Below are 15,046 nucleotides of genomic sequence, written 5' to 3'. Positions count from 1 at the left end.
GGCTGCATAAACGATGGCATTTTTCTGAATCCTCCAATTTTTTTTGTATTATTTTTTAAGTTGGCATGCGAATAATTTGCAAGCGATTTAATTTCAATTGCATGGGCGTTAATCAAAGGCAACAAAAGGCAACACCTAAAAAAAGCAAAGGAAATGCTCTCCTGTCATTCATTGATATAAAAGGAACAATAGGGATAATTTTAATAACAGCAAAAAGTGGAAAGAACATTTTCAAATAAAATCTTTTCAATAATTTGCGATTCACATGATGAAAATAAGTCAATGAGTGGCATAAAATTAAGTTTCGTAAAAAAAATGTATTGTCCGTATTTTTCGGTAAACTCTTGTAAGGTGCATAATTATCATAGAATTTTAAATTTTATAAAAGTTTTTTTTTAAACTAAAAGGTGTTAAATCAAAGAAAAACAGTTTCATGAATACCATAAAAATTCAATAAATCATGTGTCTAATACATTTTAATACATTTTTAATAAAGTAAAACAGCTTAAATAAGGCAGTGACAAAAAAATATCTCTAACTTGTAATATTTTAAATTTCAAGATCAAGTTACGCGCGCTTTTTATCATGACAAAACAGTGGAAGCATGGTATTTGTAAGTCCACAATTTTACCATCCAAACGTATTTGGCATGTATTTACTTTCACCGTCTGGTCACACTACAAAAGTGCAAAACAAACTGCTGCAATTTTTTAATATAATTTCTCTTGCTTGGCGCGAATTTTGCTGAAAAGAAATGAATGGAACGCGAAAAATAAAGTCGCTTAAGACAATACGAATGGGCGACGTATTGTACGATGAGCAAAAACGCCTTATGATACTTTGCCGCGGCTGCGAACGAAATTTTATGACGTTCCAATCGTTCCAAAATCATCTTAAGGATTGCTCGGCACTAAAATATATATTAAAGCCGGCCGATAAGTTAACATACGACGAGTCTAAGCGGGAAAAGAGGCTGGTAAATAGTCGACAAGAGGTGAGGATAATTAAAAGCAATTACGGTATTAACTTGACCCCATACCTTACCTGAAAATTTCCTTAGAATCCCAATAAAAACCTCCACTCTTGGCAGCTCCACATCTACGACCTTGAGGCGGTGAGGAATTCTAATAATGCTAGCAGTGCAATTGACTGGGAGGCGGAGCTGGAGGATCCACGCTGGTACACTGACCCTAAACCCACAGTACAAGCCATCCCGAAAGCCAAATCCAAAGAAAATATCGTAAAGGAGTTTTTGGTTCAGCTGAGCGATGAATCACCTGAAACTGAAGGAGTGCCTGCAAAACGGCTGCGTAGTCACAACACCACCCGCCGTCCCATCCTGACTACCCAGCAGCAACGAAGGACACGTAGCAGCCTTTCTTTGCCTCAGAATCCCACGGCTAAGACGAAAAAGGACACTATTTTAGTTCCTAATGTGCTGGATGAGCTAAAGCGCCTGGAGGCGTCAACCAAAAAGGAGAAGAATCCACTTATAGAACCAGAAAAATCATCTCGTTTGCCACCTTCTTGGACATCGCAACTACCTCCTCAACCGCCATATCAGAAACCTTCACCCAGGCTATCTGAGATGCAAGCTCCACGAAGAACATCTGAGCAACAAGCTCCATCTAGAACATCAGAAAAGCCAGAACCTCCTATAGAAACCAAAGTGACTCCTCTGTTTGAGGACTCATCCATAGATGGCACCCAGAAAATCCTCAATAAATTGAGAGCTTGCGGTGTCGAGGTTAAACGGGGAAATACACGCATGAATCCCACTCCCCCAAACGAACTAAGTCCAGTCAAAAACCAACAGACCCTGGATATTATGCGAAAACTGCAATCCAAGGGTATTAGATGCACCAAAGTTAAAAAATCGTAGTGCTGATAGATGTAATTGCTTAGCTTAAATAATGGTTTTACAATTAAAATTGCACAAGAGGCAAAACTAATATTATTTAATATAAATTTATTTTACGATAGCTATTAAACGTGAAATTCTTATATTATAATTGTATCTTATCAGTTTTAAAATATGAATGAGCCGTTTCATGTATTTCCCCATCTGTAGCAATGTGGCCGTTTCCATTGGTAGGCAATTATCGATTTAATATATCGAATATATATCAGTGTTGGGCAACTAGATAATTTAAATCTTCTCTTGAAAACCACAAATTATATTATTTAGTTTTATGTATAATATTTGAAACTTTAAAGTTATTAAAAATAATTGTCCATTAATTTTTTACGCACAAAACATTTTAAAAACTTACCCTTTTTCTCATTGCTGATTTGGCTATTTTCTAAGTTCAATAGTCGGCAGCACTGTGGAAGAAGAAGCAGCTTGTTGATTTTCGGTGCCGCACGCGTTTCGGTCGCAAGTATTTGAGAATATTTGTGCTCGTACCCGGTTATATATATTTTATAGTTATTGAAACACTAGTAAAACAAAATCCAAAATTCGCGTGTGTTCACCCATCTGCTGAGGCGGTACCAATATAAAGGTAGGTCAGCTGATTGCCACTGGAGACAATAACGGGGCTTACATAATTTGGGAACAGAACATTTGTTTTGTCCCCAAAGATTTGGCTTTCAATGCAGCAAATATGACATCACTCCGAAATTTTTAGAACCTCCTGTTTTCTTGTTTATGCTTAAATAACCTTTTTGATAGTTTTGCTGCAGTTGCATCATTTTAAGTATTCCTAACGTTTCGGGCGCATGATTTAAATGATGTCCGCAAATAAACTCCAAAATTCCAGATTGATATTTCAAGAAAAAAGTAAACAAATCAGAGCTTGCTATATTCATCTTTAAGTGGAAATTCCTAAGCCATTCATTCTTAAATTTTCCTCCAAATTTTAACCATCCAGTAAAAACACAATTTTATATTTGAATTAGAATGCAATTTTTATTATAATTATATTTCCACTTTTCACTATTATTTATTCATGTTTCAAATACTTTTATTCTCTTAACTTACTTTAGGGCACCGACCAAATCTGTAGACCATATTTCATTTAATCCACTACATTCTGCTTTGTGAGTTTCAAACACTTAATTATCTAATTGAATTCGTTACATTTCGACACTTGTATTTATTCAGAGTTTCATTTTCGTGGTATTTTTAGGCTAAACTATTTAGTGCATGTGCCCATTTGATTTAAATTAGTGAGTCTACCTGGTTTTATTAGTTTAAGGTTTAAACATTAACTTAAAGCTGCTTATTGTTTGCATATCAATCAATCGTTTTCATTTCGCTTTCTCAAATCACAAAACATTTACATAGTTAAAGTAGTTAACAGTGAGAAACAAATACGGAGACAATAGATTAGAATGTAATCAACATTTATACGAAAATAGATGGTGTATATATCATGTAAGTGTAGACTTATTTGAGAGTGGTGCACATTTAAATGCGGCGTTTAACGTTTTACAATTATTTCATTATTCATTTAATATAAACAAATCTGATATGGGGCTGGCTGGGAACGGCTCCTCTGGCCCCCCAGATGCTCACTATTCTAGAGAGCGCCGGCGCAGCGTCTTGCGCACTCCTCCGAAGGCAGCACTGCTGCGATCCAGGAGCTCGTTGGATAACCTTGCCAACAAGGGCAACTCCCGCATTGAGACATTAACCGAGGGCAAGGGAGCCAGCTGCTGTTGCAGCTTCTTGATAGGCGTGGGCGGTGCAAGGTGATTCAGCTGGTGGTGGGGTGTGACTGGCAAGCTGGCTGTAGTGGCGCAGGTAGTGACCTTCACCTCAACCACATCACAGTGGCGTTTCATAGCCTCCGCACCTAGAGAATCGGGTCGCTGTTCGGTGGACTTCAAACGGTTTGTTTGCTGCCTCTTGGCCGTTTCTTTGAGCATCATCAAATGATCCAGTTTGTCAACCGTGTCCTTGAGTTCATGCTCCCACACATCATTCTGCTGCTGACCATCTCCACCCTCAATGGGACGCACTGCTAGGATCTTAACCTTCTGACGTAGGGCTTCCAAATCACGTTCATCTACCACGCCTCTGAGTTCACCAGCTCCCGTCTCATCATAGTCGCATGCATCCTCCTCATCTTCAGTTTCGGCAGCTGCTAGAGGAGTTTTAGCACCCAGGGACATCTGACTGCCAGCTATGGAGGGATAATCGCATTTCTCCAGCTCCATTTGGAAATCTGGTAGCGATGGCAAGGCACTGGAAGTCGGCGAATTCAACTCCGCCCCCACACCCGGCTCGCGGGGTCCCGGCGGAGTTGGAAAATCACCTCTCTGCCTATGTATATCCTCGCTGATTCTCTCCAGATTACGCAAGGCCGTGGAATAAGTGCTCTTCGCACCGGCCACCTGCTGTTGCAATTCCTGAATGCGATTCTTTTGTGTCTGCAGCTGGTCCTGGCACACTTGTTTCTCCTCGAAGTACGGTCTCGACTTGTTGATGCTCCGCCGGAAGCGATCCTCCAGCTGCTGAAGTTTTTGCTCGGCGGTGTTAAATAACTTGGTGAGCCTCTGATGCTCGGCATGACAGTCGGCTTTCTGGGTCTCTGCATCCATCACCTTTTGGGTAGCATGGTTGAGCATCTCCTGCCAGGCATTGTCGAACTGCCATTCGTGCGAATTGGACATAAATCGTTGCTCGGCAAGCGCTACCGTTTCCTTTGCCGCGGCATGGATTTCTAAAGGGGAGATTATTGATTTATTACCTTTTCAAAGAATAGATTTGTTTATATACATACCATTAGCACGTTGGAATTTAACTGCCGCCTTCTGGCATTCGATTTGTGCTTCGCGTGCCTTATCCAAAGCCTCGTAGTAAGGTCGAGCTTTCTCTATGCAGTTGCCCAACTTCTTGGAGGAGAGCTTAAGGCGACGCGTTGATTCATTTAATAGGATGCGAAAAGTGGAATTTGCCTCCTATTAATAATATTAATATGTTATTGAAGTACTCGATATATGTTAGAGTTTTAGACTTGCCTCTAGCTCAATTTCTAACTTATTAATCTCATCGGTTGCACTATTGAGATTCTCCAATTCAATCTGCAAGAAAAAGAAAATTTATTAGTTTCATTTTAAATAACAACCATTTAATTCATTATTTAATTAATCTCAAAATAATAATTTCTTTCAGTATTTACTTAACGCCTGCCCACCGAAATCAGCAAGATGCCTCAGTCGGGTCGCAAAGGGCCCTCGCCCAAGGACTCCAAATACGACCTGAGCAAGATCTCAGCTCGGGTTGATCGCGTCAATGTCAGCGGTCTGCTTCGTACCCATAACGACTATGTGATGAGGGCGGCGGATGCACTGTTTAAGGCTACCAACTTCCAGGACCTAATGCTGGAGGCCATGTCAACTAAATCGTATTTACACGAACTAGGCATCTTCAAGGATGTGAGCGTACATATCGACATTAGCCGTGGAGCGGATGCCAGTCCCCAGGGATACGAGGTGACCTTTAAGGGCAACGAAATGTCACGCTTGGCGGGATCGGCGGGCACTGAGATTGGTCAGAACGAGGGCTCCCTGCGAACCGAGCTAACTTTTCCTAATATTTTCGGCCGTGGCGAGAGCATTTCACTGCAGGGCAGTTACAGCAACACCAGAGCGAACGATCTACAGCTTAAGTTCTGGAAGCCCTTCTTCCATACACGCTTTAGGGAAAATCGACCTGAGTAATGAAATTTTTTTAAGTTTTATCTTGACTTAATTACATTGAATCCCCTTTTCCACAGATTTTCCTTCAGCATTTTTAGGCAAACGGATAGATTCAACATTAGCTCATTTGAAACTACCAACATTGGTTATTTGATAGATTTCTCAGCACATACTATGGTGGGAGTTGATGTAAGTTTATGACACATCCATAAAAAGCATGTTGAAATCAAAGATTTGCTTTTCATTTATAGTTGACGCACTCACTGCAGTATGAAAACTCTATTAGAGATTTGGGATTGTTGAACAAATCAGTTCCCTTCGCCATACGGGATCATTGTGGACCAAAATTGGCCTCATTGCTGCGCTATTCAGTGGTCTTTGACAATCGGGATAACAACGTATTCCCCACTCGCGGCATTTTACTGAAATCAGTAAATGAATACTGCGGATTGGGCGGTAATGTCGCCTACACCAGCAGCACTGGCCACGGTGAAGTAAATGTTCCACTGTTTGCCGGCTTAGTGGCACAGTTTTGCGGTCGTGTTGGTGTTGTTAAGGAGACGAAAAATACCACCCAGTTGCCTATTAGCTCGCTGTTCTACTGCGGCGGTCCTTTGACACTGAGAGGATTTCAGTTTGGAGGAGCTGGACCCGTCATTGACGGCACACCCATAGGAGCTCAGACTTTCTGGTGCACCGGCGCTCATCTCTGGGCACCACTTCCTTTCGCTGGAGTCTTCAAGAACTTGGCCAGTCACTTTAGAATGCATTTCTTCTACAACCTTGGCAACAGCAATAGTTTCAGCACAGGTTTGTGATAAATCCTAAATAATATCTAACATGATTATAATTATAATTTTTTTTTTGTAGAAAACATGCGCAGTTCCTTTGGCATGGGTCTGGCGCTCAAACTAGCTGAAAGAGCCCGAATTGAACTAAACTATTGTATACCAGTGAGACGCCAGACCACGGATAAGACATCAAATGGTTTCCAGCTTGGCATTGGCTATGAATTCGTCTAAATGAAGTTCCCTAGCATCCATTGACTGGATGGATCATTAGCAAAAGCCATGAGAGTCACAAACAGCTTAGTAACAAACGAAAATCCAATTCAAAACATATGGCTGCCCTGTCCTTTAACAGATTATGTTTCGTATTTCTTTTTGTCAATGCATTTTATTTTCCTCTGAAAATGTATTCGTAGTCCAGCGATCATTTAAGTAGTTCCTAAGGCGTGTACATACGTAAAACGAAAGGTTAAAAAAATACAAAAATGTTGAACGAATCGAAATGTGATTTTTTAAACCAATGGTCAGGGGAAAGGGATTCCTTGTTAATCAATGAATATGTTAACTTAAAGCACAAATTCTTGATAGTCTTGTACAAATTCATAAATAATTCTTCTAACATCCACAAATTAAATTTGTTTGTTTATTTTATTCAAAAACGATTTATGGCTCCATTAACGTCGACAATAAAATCAACCTCATAATGAGCTTTATTTAATAATATTTTTAATTAACTCTTTTGAAAGCTATAAATAATAAAGATTAAATTTAAAAGCTTAAAAAATATTTCAAAGCCACTGCAGTTGCCCGATGATTTATCCTTCATTAATTACCTACATATTTTAGCACTAGCTAAAATTTAAGTACAGTTTAAAAACTGCGGCACCTATATATTTTTATACCCGTTACTCGTAGAGTAAAAGGGTATACTAGATTCGTTGAAAAGTATGTAACAGATAGAAGGAAGCTTTTGCGACCCTATAAAGTATATATATTCTTGATCAGGATCATTAGCGAAGTCGATTGAGCCATGTCCGTCTGTCCGTCCGTCCGTCCGTCCGTCCGTCCGTCCGACCGTCCGTCCGTCCGTCCGTCCGTATGAACGCTGAGATCTCAGGAACTATAGCAGATACAAAGTTGAGATTATGCATGAAGATTCTTGAGGTCCCGGGACAGCGCAAGTTTATTACAGCATCCTGCCACGCCCACTCTAACGCCCACAAATCGCAAAAAACTAAAATTGCTGAAATCTCAGGAACTATTGCAGATAGAAAGTTGAAATTCAGAGAGTATAATCTTCAGATGACAGCGCATATTATAGTGCTGCTACTATCCGGCCACACCCACCCATACGCCCACAAGGCTCAAAAGACGGTTTTCGGATTTTCTAGAAAAGCTGATATCTCGGTAACTATAAGAGATAGAAAGTTCGGATCAAGCATGTATGTTTCTATGATGCTCCCAATGGGAATTGTTTTTTTCCGATCACGCCACGTCCACTCTAACGCCCACAAAACCCGAAAAACCAAAAATGCAAAAATCTCAAAAACTATAAAAGCTACACAATTTTGCTTAAGAACACCTATTTAGGAGATGCCTCTGCAACTTGCCACGAAGTTGCATCCGGCCACGCCCACTCTAACGCCCACAAACCGCGGAAAACTGTGGAGTCTATAATATTATTATGAATGCCTTCGTTTGACCTTGTGTAACTTATTTCTGTTAATATCTATCGATTTACAAAAGATTTTTCAAATCGGAACATTATTTCGCTATTTATAAAGAAATTAAGTTATAAGGCCTCACATGGGTAGTGACGTCACTGTAAGCATACTCAACATACTTCCTCTGACAATAGGTGGAGCATTGTGAATTTCCACTAGCAAAATAATATTTTAAAATTTTGTAAAACAGTAACGGGTATCTTATAGTCGCGGCACTCAACTAAAGCGTTTCCTCTTGTTTAAAATGAAATCCATGCAGTATTCGTAAATGTCAGGTTTTTATTTTGTGGATTTACCATTTACATGGTGGACAGCCGGCGGGATTGTGTTCATGGATCGGTGAACTGCATGTGGTTACAGTTTTTTGTTTGGGTTTTTTAGGTTTTCCTTCTTTTTTTGTTTTGGAATTTCAGTTCGGGGGACCCAAGGCATATTGTGGTCGAAAAAAAACTGGTTTTAATTATAATTTTTTGTTGTTCATTTTGTCTGCCCCTTTTTTTACGGCAGCTTTTTATTAAGTCTGTCCCAGTTTGATTTTAATCGCGGTGTCCGTTGAACATTTCTCCACATCCCGGACATGCATAAAACAACTGAAGATAAAGGCGGGGGCTTTTTGGTAAGGGCATGCTCGAGTTGCCTCTGTAATCGAGATTGATTTAAGAGCCAAGACCAAGCCAAGTGCGAGCGAACCTCTAAAATTCCGAAACTGGTTTTTCGTGTGTAAACAAACAAAACAAACCGGTTGTAGGCATCCGGCGGCGCAGATGAACATTTCAACACTTGAACTTTCCAGGAATTCTGCAGCCCAAAGGAACTTGTTTCTGTGCATTTCCCTGCATTTGCCTAACTATTGGCTGGTCTAAATGAAAAGTTTACAGGCTCCGCGCCCTTCACTTTTCTGCAACTAAATAAGTTGAGGAGTAAAAACTCAGGTATATAAAACTCCGGTAATTAAGGGCCCAAGACCTCATAAAGCTGTATATTATAATCCTCTCTACCTCTACATTACGCCCTTCTTCGCCAATGACGCACAATCAAATGAGTAAATACCATAAAAACATTTTATTGCAATGCGATTCAATTGTAAATACTGAAAAAAGGTTAACATATTTACCCGCCAAGGCAGCTGTGTGTTTGGCTGCCTGGCAGCTAAAATATTTGATTATCATCAAATAAACAAAAATATTGTGCATAAATTAAATGTTGAAATGACGACGCAAATTGTATAAATATTTTCGCAACTTTACGTACCAAGCATACAAAATGCAATTGGTTCAACAAGATTGTATAAATATAAGGAATATTTATCACAAAACCAAATCGAAAAAATATTCTTGGAAAATTTTAACAAAATGATTCATTGCTCGCCAAAATAAATTTCAACTCTAAGAAACATAATTTCATCAGCGCAACTCCCCCTTTAATTATTGATTTTATACGTTAAGTTTAAAGCTTCCAACAGGGTCAAAACCAAATGGAACGAGGCCTGGCCTAAAACGTTACCAAATCACGCGATGTGCTGATGGGTTTGCGTCGCGTTCATTTTGCATTCGTCAGAATCGCGAATTGCCAAAGGGCGGCTGACTGGCTAAAGCTCAACTTGAGTCACAGACTATGAATAAAGCCAATCAAATGCTAAAGGTTATAGCCAGGAGGAGCGTCCCTTGACTAGAGGATTGGATATACCAAGAAGAAGATGACGTGAGTGTGGCTCGTTAGGGTCCAAAATCCAATTCAGACAGACATGAGGGCGCCACCCACGCTTTGCTTGTGGATGGATGAAATTGGGGATGACGACTGGACTGTGTTTGGCTAGTAACACGTAAGTCTCTCAGGTGATATTTGGAAATAGATAGTTGCCACAAATAGATATAATTGAATTATATTAAGTTATGGAATGATATTCAGATTTAAGGAGTGCTATAATATAAAAAATGTACAAAATTAGGATAAATCCATGGTAAATAAAATAAACAAACTGAAAAACAACTGATTGTGAAAGAATTCCTTGTAAAATAACATATTATTAACACTTCTTTTCCACCCTTCAAAGGAACCACCCCAACTCATTATCGTACCATATCATATGATTAGGTTATTAGTTTATCCCAGCCACTCTCTCTCAACTTCGTACACCCCTTTGTTCCCGGCACTCCCTTCTGTTCCGGTCGTGTTGAGGCAGTTCCGCAATGACGCCAGCTGCCCTTTTGTGCCGGTGGCGTGATGCCGCCTAAGTTGACCTGACCTACATCTGATGGTGACAGCTTTCGCCCTTCCTGAAAGAACCAACCGCCCCTAATTTCTCTGCAGACTTTTAGCAAAATGGCAAGGAAGAAACTGTAATGGAAACCTACATCGATTTGACTTGCGCAACAAAAAAGGAAAAAAGGAAGCCACAGGGACTCGTAGGACGTTCAACTCAGGCGGAAGCGGACGTCATTGAACGAAAATAATGCGACAATTGTATGGAAAAAACCATCAACTTATGCGGGAAAATAAAACAAAAAGTGCCACTACTCTGCTGAGAAAGTCTTTTGCTTGGCAGGTCAAAAAGATATGGTTATATAAAGGAAAACCTCAACAGCGATGCGTGAGTGAATCTCTGGCGACCCGAAAATTAAGTCAACGTAGCTTGACAATTGCAATTGACCGCATAAAGTTTTTATTTTTAGTTCAAGTTATGTCAACTTGGTAAAAAAAAATAAATGAGACCCAGCCAAAAAAAAATATACCGCGAAATTTTTTTTTCAGAATTCGTGTGTCTGACCCACATTGGACAAATTATTTTCAATTGCTATGCTAAGTTATATTCTTAACTTTCTCTTTATGACCAAGCAATTCAGAGCAAAGGTCAACCGAACTCAATTTAAGTTCAAAGAAACTTTATGAAGCTCTTGAAAATATTACCTATATTTGTACAATTGCATACTACAAGTTCATGACTGATAAGATTGCCTCTAATAATGCTATCTCTATTGATTTGATAAAGCAGGAAATGACTGCCTAAGGTTCAACTATATACGACGAGTATAGTATGTACATAATCTCAATGATTGAATGTCATTAACAATTCCGACGACCGAACACAAAGCCAAGCCAAACTTAATTCATTAAAGCTGAAAATATGTATGTGGAAAATTGAGTGCGGTAACCGCTCGTCGAAAGTCGCAACTGTGTTATGCATCATTGACTATAATGATAATGATGATGGTGGTGGTTGAGGAACCCCTGGGGGATTGCACCCGTCGAAAGGTTACAAAACGTTCATTTAATTGAGTAAAACAAACCTTCTGATAGAGAAGAGACGTTTTATTTATGCAAGTGCAATTCCCAGCTGCTTTGTATATATCTTATTATTTCTCACATAAACTGAAATGCTTTTTAACGAGCTTCCTACAATTGTTTTGCCTTTTTTTTCACTATAAATAAATGTTAATAATTGGGACTTGCGATGAGAAGCGCTTCTGACAGGTAGTAATTGTGGGTAGCGTGGCCGAGCGGTCTAAGGCGCTGGTTTAAGGCACCAGTCTCCTCGGAGGCGTGGGTTCGAATCCCACCGCTGCCACTTCTGAACAATTTTTTTTATATTTTTTTTACAAAGTGAAAGCTGTTTTTATCCGGCACTACAACAATAGATAATATATCAAAAATAAATTGAAAATAAAAAACAATAATTTAAAAGCCTATTCATCGTAGTACAAGCAATCTAAAAGCAGTTATAAAATCCAAGTAAAAATAAATGCTTTCTTTATCTCTGGTTTTGTATAACCTTTGGGTTAAACAAATATATATATATATTGCGATATAAGCACAAGTTCGTATTCGTAATATAAGATAAGCATAAAGAATATGATAAAGACTTTGGGGGGACACCTGATATATATAATATAAAAGCTGACTCACATATCGGACACGATTTTCTGATTCATAGCCGGCTAGGTCGAGTTCTCTAATTCGCGATACTCGTAGTCTCACCTTGCTTACGTAACTTAACTCCCCGATAGACAAATGTCATTAGTCATTTTAAATTTTTATCAATTTGACATGCACCTAAAGTTTCGCCTGATAATCTAATTATCAATATTAAATGGAGGGCAAGCCAAAAAATATTTTTGAATTGCTTCAGAGCTACTTCCACTTATTTCTGTCAATAAAAAAGCCCCCTTTGTTTCTTTATAAAAGCAATTATCGTCTAATCGATAAGTGAAGCTAAATTATTCATTTGTTTTGGATTAGAAAGTTGGAAGACAAAAAAAACGCGGAGCACGCAAATAACTATATTCTTCAGCTAACTGACGCGTGTGGGATTTTATATACAAAAAATTAAAATAAACAAATAAGTGGAAACAAAAAGAAAACATCTGTAGACACACGATTGTAGTTAAATAGACTTTGCTATATCAACACTGTGTCTATTCTTTGTCGTCATCAACTTGAAAAAACTCTTTAGATAACGATTTTAGCACGCGCAAAAAATAAAGAAAAGAAAACCAAAAACTCATTGATAAATCATTGGCAAATTAAAGGCAACAAAGTCGGCTTGTCTAAAGAGGAAGTCGAGCATAAAAAACATTGGGAAACAAGGCAAAATATCCAATGCGAAATATTTTGCGTTTTTGGTAATATAGCAGATGTATTTGTTTTTGTTGTCTTTCTGAGAATTCTCAAAACCGGTTTCGGTACAGTTCGGCATTTTGATTATAAAAGGTACTCTAATGATTGTTTATGAAAAACGTTCGTTCTATCAAGAGTAGCTCCTATGTATGTTCATTTTCCCATACATATACTTTCGGACATTATCGACGGCTTCAATCTAGTCACATGCCGTCTTGTGGGGCTAGAAATCAAAATGTTGTTAATGACTTTGCGCCGCGTGTGACGTATCTCCCACTACGATTTTTGTTTAAAAAGTAAAAATAGATATTATATATAGTAGGAGGTCTACAGCGGGATTTTCATTTGTCTATCATAGGGGATTCACAATAGTGCTATGCCTTTTAGGTTATTATTATTATATTATTCAGAAAATTATTATTTCAATAAGAAATATTTAGAATATTTAGGAATAAAACAAAATAAAACATATGTAGTTGTTATACTTATATAAGAAAATGTTTTCAGGAGCTTCTTTTATTCTAATTTTACTCATAAAATGTGAATACATTTTTCCAGTTTTTAGTATGAATCGCTTTTATTCACAGATTTATTATTTTTCCTGCCCATTTAAGGCCATTAAGCAAGTGTGCGATTATTTTGCGTAGTTGAATGAGCAGCATATAAATCTTGATTTATGCAAACTGCGACTTGCGCATCAAGACATTTTTGTATTGTCTGCCTTACACAATAATAAAACAAAATAAAACTAAAATCAAAATAACAACAAAAGGCAATTGTTTTTGTTGCTGCTTTTCGCTTGCGTGTGCGCTTTGGTATTTCCACTTATTAAATTTGTATGCATACCTCTCCCGAAAATGCGAAGAGCCGAGCAAAAAAGAAGAAGGGGCGAAAGATAAAGAGCAATAACCAAGCTGCACTTGAATCTCATTTAGGTACGGAGTTCAAATTCGTTTGAGCAAAAACGACAACAACAAAAAGTACCCAATTTACTGGGAAGTGCGTGGGATTATTTGACACTTTGTGTGCTCCCTTTTTCCTGCCATCTCTATTGTTTTGTGTTTCACAATGCATATTGAACAGTTTCGTCGGAAAAAGGAAACTTGCAATTTGCTTAAATGCTGTGTAAATTGATTTTCTGTGTTGGTTTTTCGTTTTTGGAAACCAACAAAGCGTAAAAAAGGTTCACGCAATAAATGAGTAACAAAATGGAATGTGAAAACGCCTGTTTCCTATTCCCAAAAATACAGTAATCACTCTCCCTGCTGATAAAAGTACTTGTGATGTTTCTAATGAAAATTGTAAGAAATTTCTTCTATATGGTTTTAAAAATATCTCAATTTCAATTTTGTTCCTTTAAAGGACTAATACAGTAAAACCGGATTAGTAAAACAAAATATCACGCTTTCGAGTAGGGCACTGTACTAACAAAAACTGCAATGCAAAAGAGAACAAGTGATAGATAAAGAGAATTAGCAAACAAAGCAGCCTGATTTTTGTTATTGTCATTAAAATACCGTTCAATTCAGTGCCAGGTACGAAAGAGTGAGAGAGCGGTAGGGAAAAATATGGGAAGGACAGCGGGCAAATTGCCAAATAAAAATCACCTGAATTTGCGGATCCAGTTCGCCGTCTTCTGCATTCGACATTTTCACTTGTTTTCACTGAATCTGTGTTCCAAATGCAATGCAAATATGTAAGTCGCCAATTGCTTTAATTTTCACTTTTCTGTCGTCCGCTTTTCAATTGAAAAACACTTTTGCATTTCACTATTTGATCTCGCTGTTTACACACACGTACACATCCTCCGTCTATCAATTTGCCAGCCCGTGTGTGTGTGTTTTGTTATTTTTTTCCGTGTTTTTCCAATATTATGTAAATTGGTGTTGGTTTGTTTTAACTGGCAATTTGTTATCCGAGTACAGTAATATTTAAAACCAAATTGTTCAATGTGCGTTTTAAGTTTTACAATGAAGTTAATAGCGAAAGAGTGAGAGAGGACGCGCGGGGATTACGATAAATGTGAACAAAACAAATAGTACAATAGACAGGGCACGCTGCTTTTCTTTCTTTTCACTTTATTCACTGCCCTGTGCAGTTGAGATATTCAATTATTTCGCTTACAAATGCTAAACTATCCTAAAAATTAAAGACGCGTCCAGCCGCGACGAAGTGAGAAGCAGAATACAATGTGACCGCAAAGTAGTATTACCAGTCGGTGTATTAATGCTGAAAAGTACTTTTAGTATATTATGTCGATGTTTTCGATAA

At 38.3% G+C, this 15,046-nt stretch overlaps 3 protein-coding genes and 1 non-coding gene across 5 annotated transcripts; 3 read left to right on the top strand and 1 right to left on the bottom strand.

The window, feature by feature from the left end:
• The first annotated feature begins 677 nt into the window (after positions 1-677).
• LOC108106387 (sterile alpha motif domain-containing protein 15) lies at positions 678-1,957 on the top strand. 2 transcript variants are annotated; one of them, XM_017213394.1, is made up of 2 exons: positions 678-994; positions 1,091-1,957. In XM_017213394.1, exons 1-2 carry the CDS (start codon positions 755-757, stop codon positions 1,880-1,882), a joined length of 1,032 nt encoding a protein of 343 aa, XP_017068883.1. In that variant the 5' UTR covers positions 678-754; the 3' UTR covers positions 1,883-1,957. The 2 variants fall into 2 exon arrangements, with proteins under 2 accessions (XP_017068883.1, XP_017068882.1); XM_017213393.1 differs by having other exon boundaries at positions 1,061-1,957.
• Positions 1,958-2,341: 384 nt separating this feature from the next.
• LOC108106386 (SAM50-like protein CG7639) lies at positions 2,342-6,934 on the top strand. Its single transcript, XM_017213392.2, has 5 exons — positions 2,342-2,504; positions 5,123-5,666; positions 5,727-5,838; positions 5,901-6,459; positions 6,520-6,934. The coding sequence occupies exons 2-5, from the start codon at positions 5,158-5,160 to the stop codon at positions 6,669-6,671; spliced, it is 1,332 nt and encodes a 443-aa protein (XP_017068881.1). The 5' UTR covers positions 2,342-2,504; positions 5,123-5,157; the 3' UTR covers positions 6,672-6,934.
• LOC108106385 (SH3 domain-binding protein 5 homolog) lies at positions 3,079-14,965 on the bottom strand. The gene is made up of 4 exons (XM_017213391.2): positions 14,383-14,965; positions 4,969-5,031; positions 4,731-4,908; positions 3,079-4,670 (listed from the first exon to the last, which is right to left on the bottom strand). Exons 1-4 carry the CDS (start codon positions 14,422-14,424, stop codon positions 3,520-3,522), a joined length of 1,434 nt encoding a protein of 477 aa, XP_017068880.1. The 5' UTR covers positions 14,425-14,965; the 3' UTR covers positions 3,079-3,519.
• Positions 11,645-11,726, top strand: Trnal-aag. The gene has a single exon. It is a non-coding gene; the product is annotated as a tRNA-Leu (tRNA).
• Positions 14,966-15,046: the final 81 nt, after the last annotated feature.

This window comes from Drosophila eugracilis, unplaced genomic scaffold (assembly GCF_018153835.1).
Source record: "Drosophila eugracilis isolate 14026-0451.02 unplaced genomic scaffold, ASM1815383v1 contig_90, whole genome shotgun sequence".
NCBI classification, from domain to species: domain Eukaryota; kingdom Metazoa; phylum Arthropoda; class Insecta; order Diptera; family Drosophilidae; genus Drosophila; species Drosophila eugracilis.
Note: the sequence above shows the minus strand (reverse complement) of the source record. Positions and strands in the feature narration are given on the sequence as shown.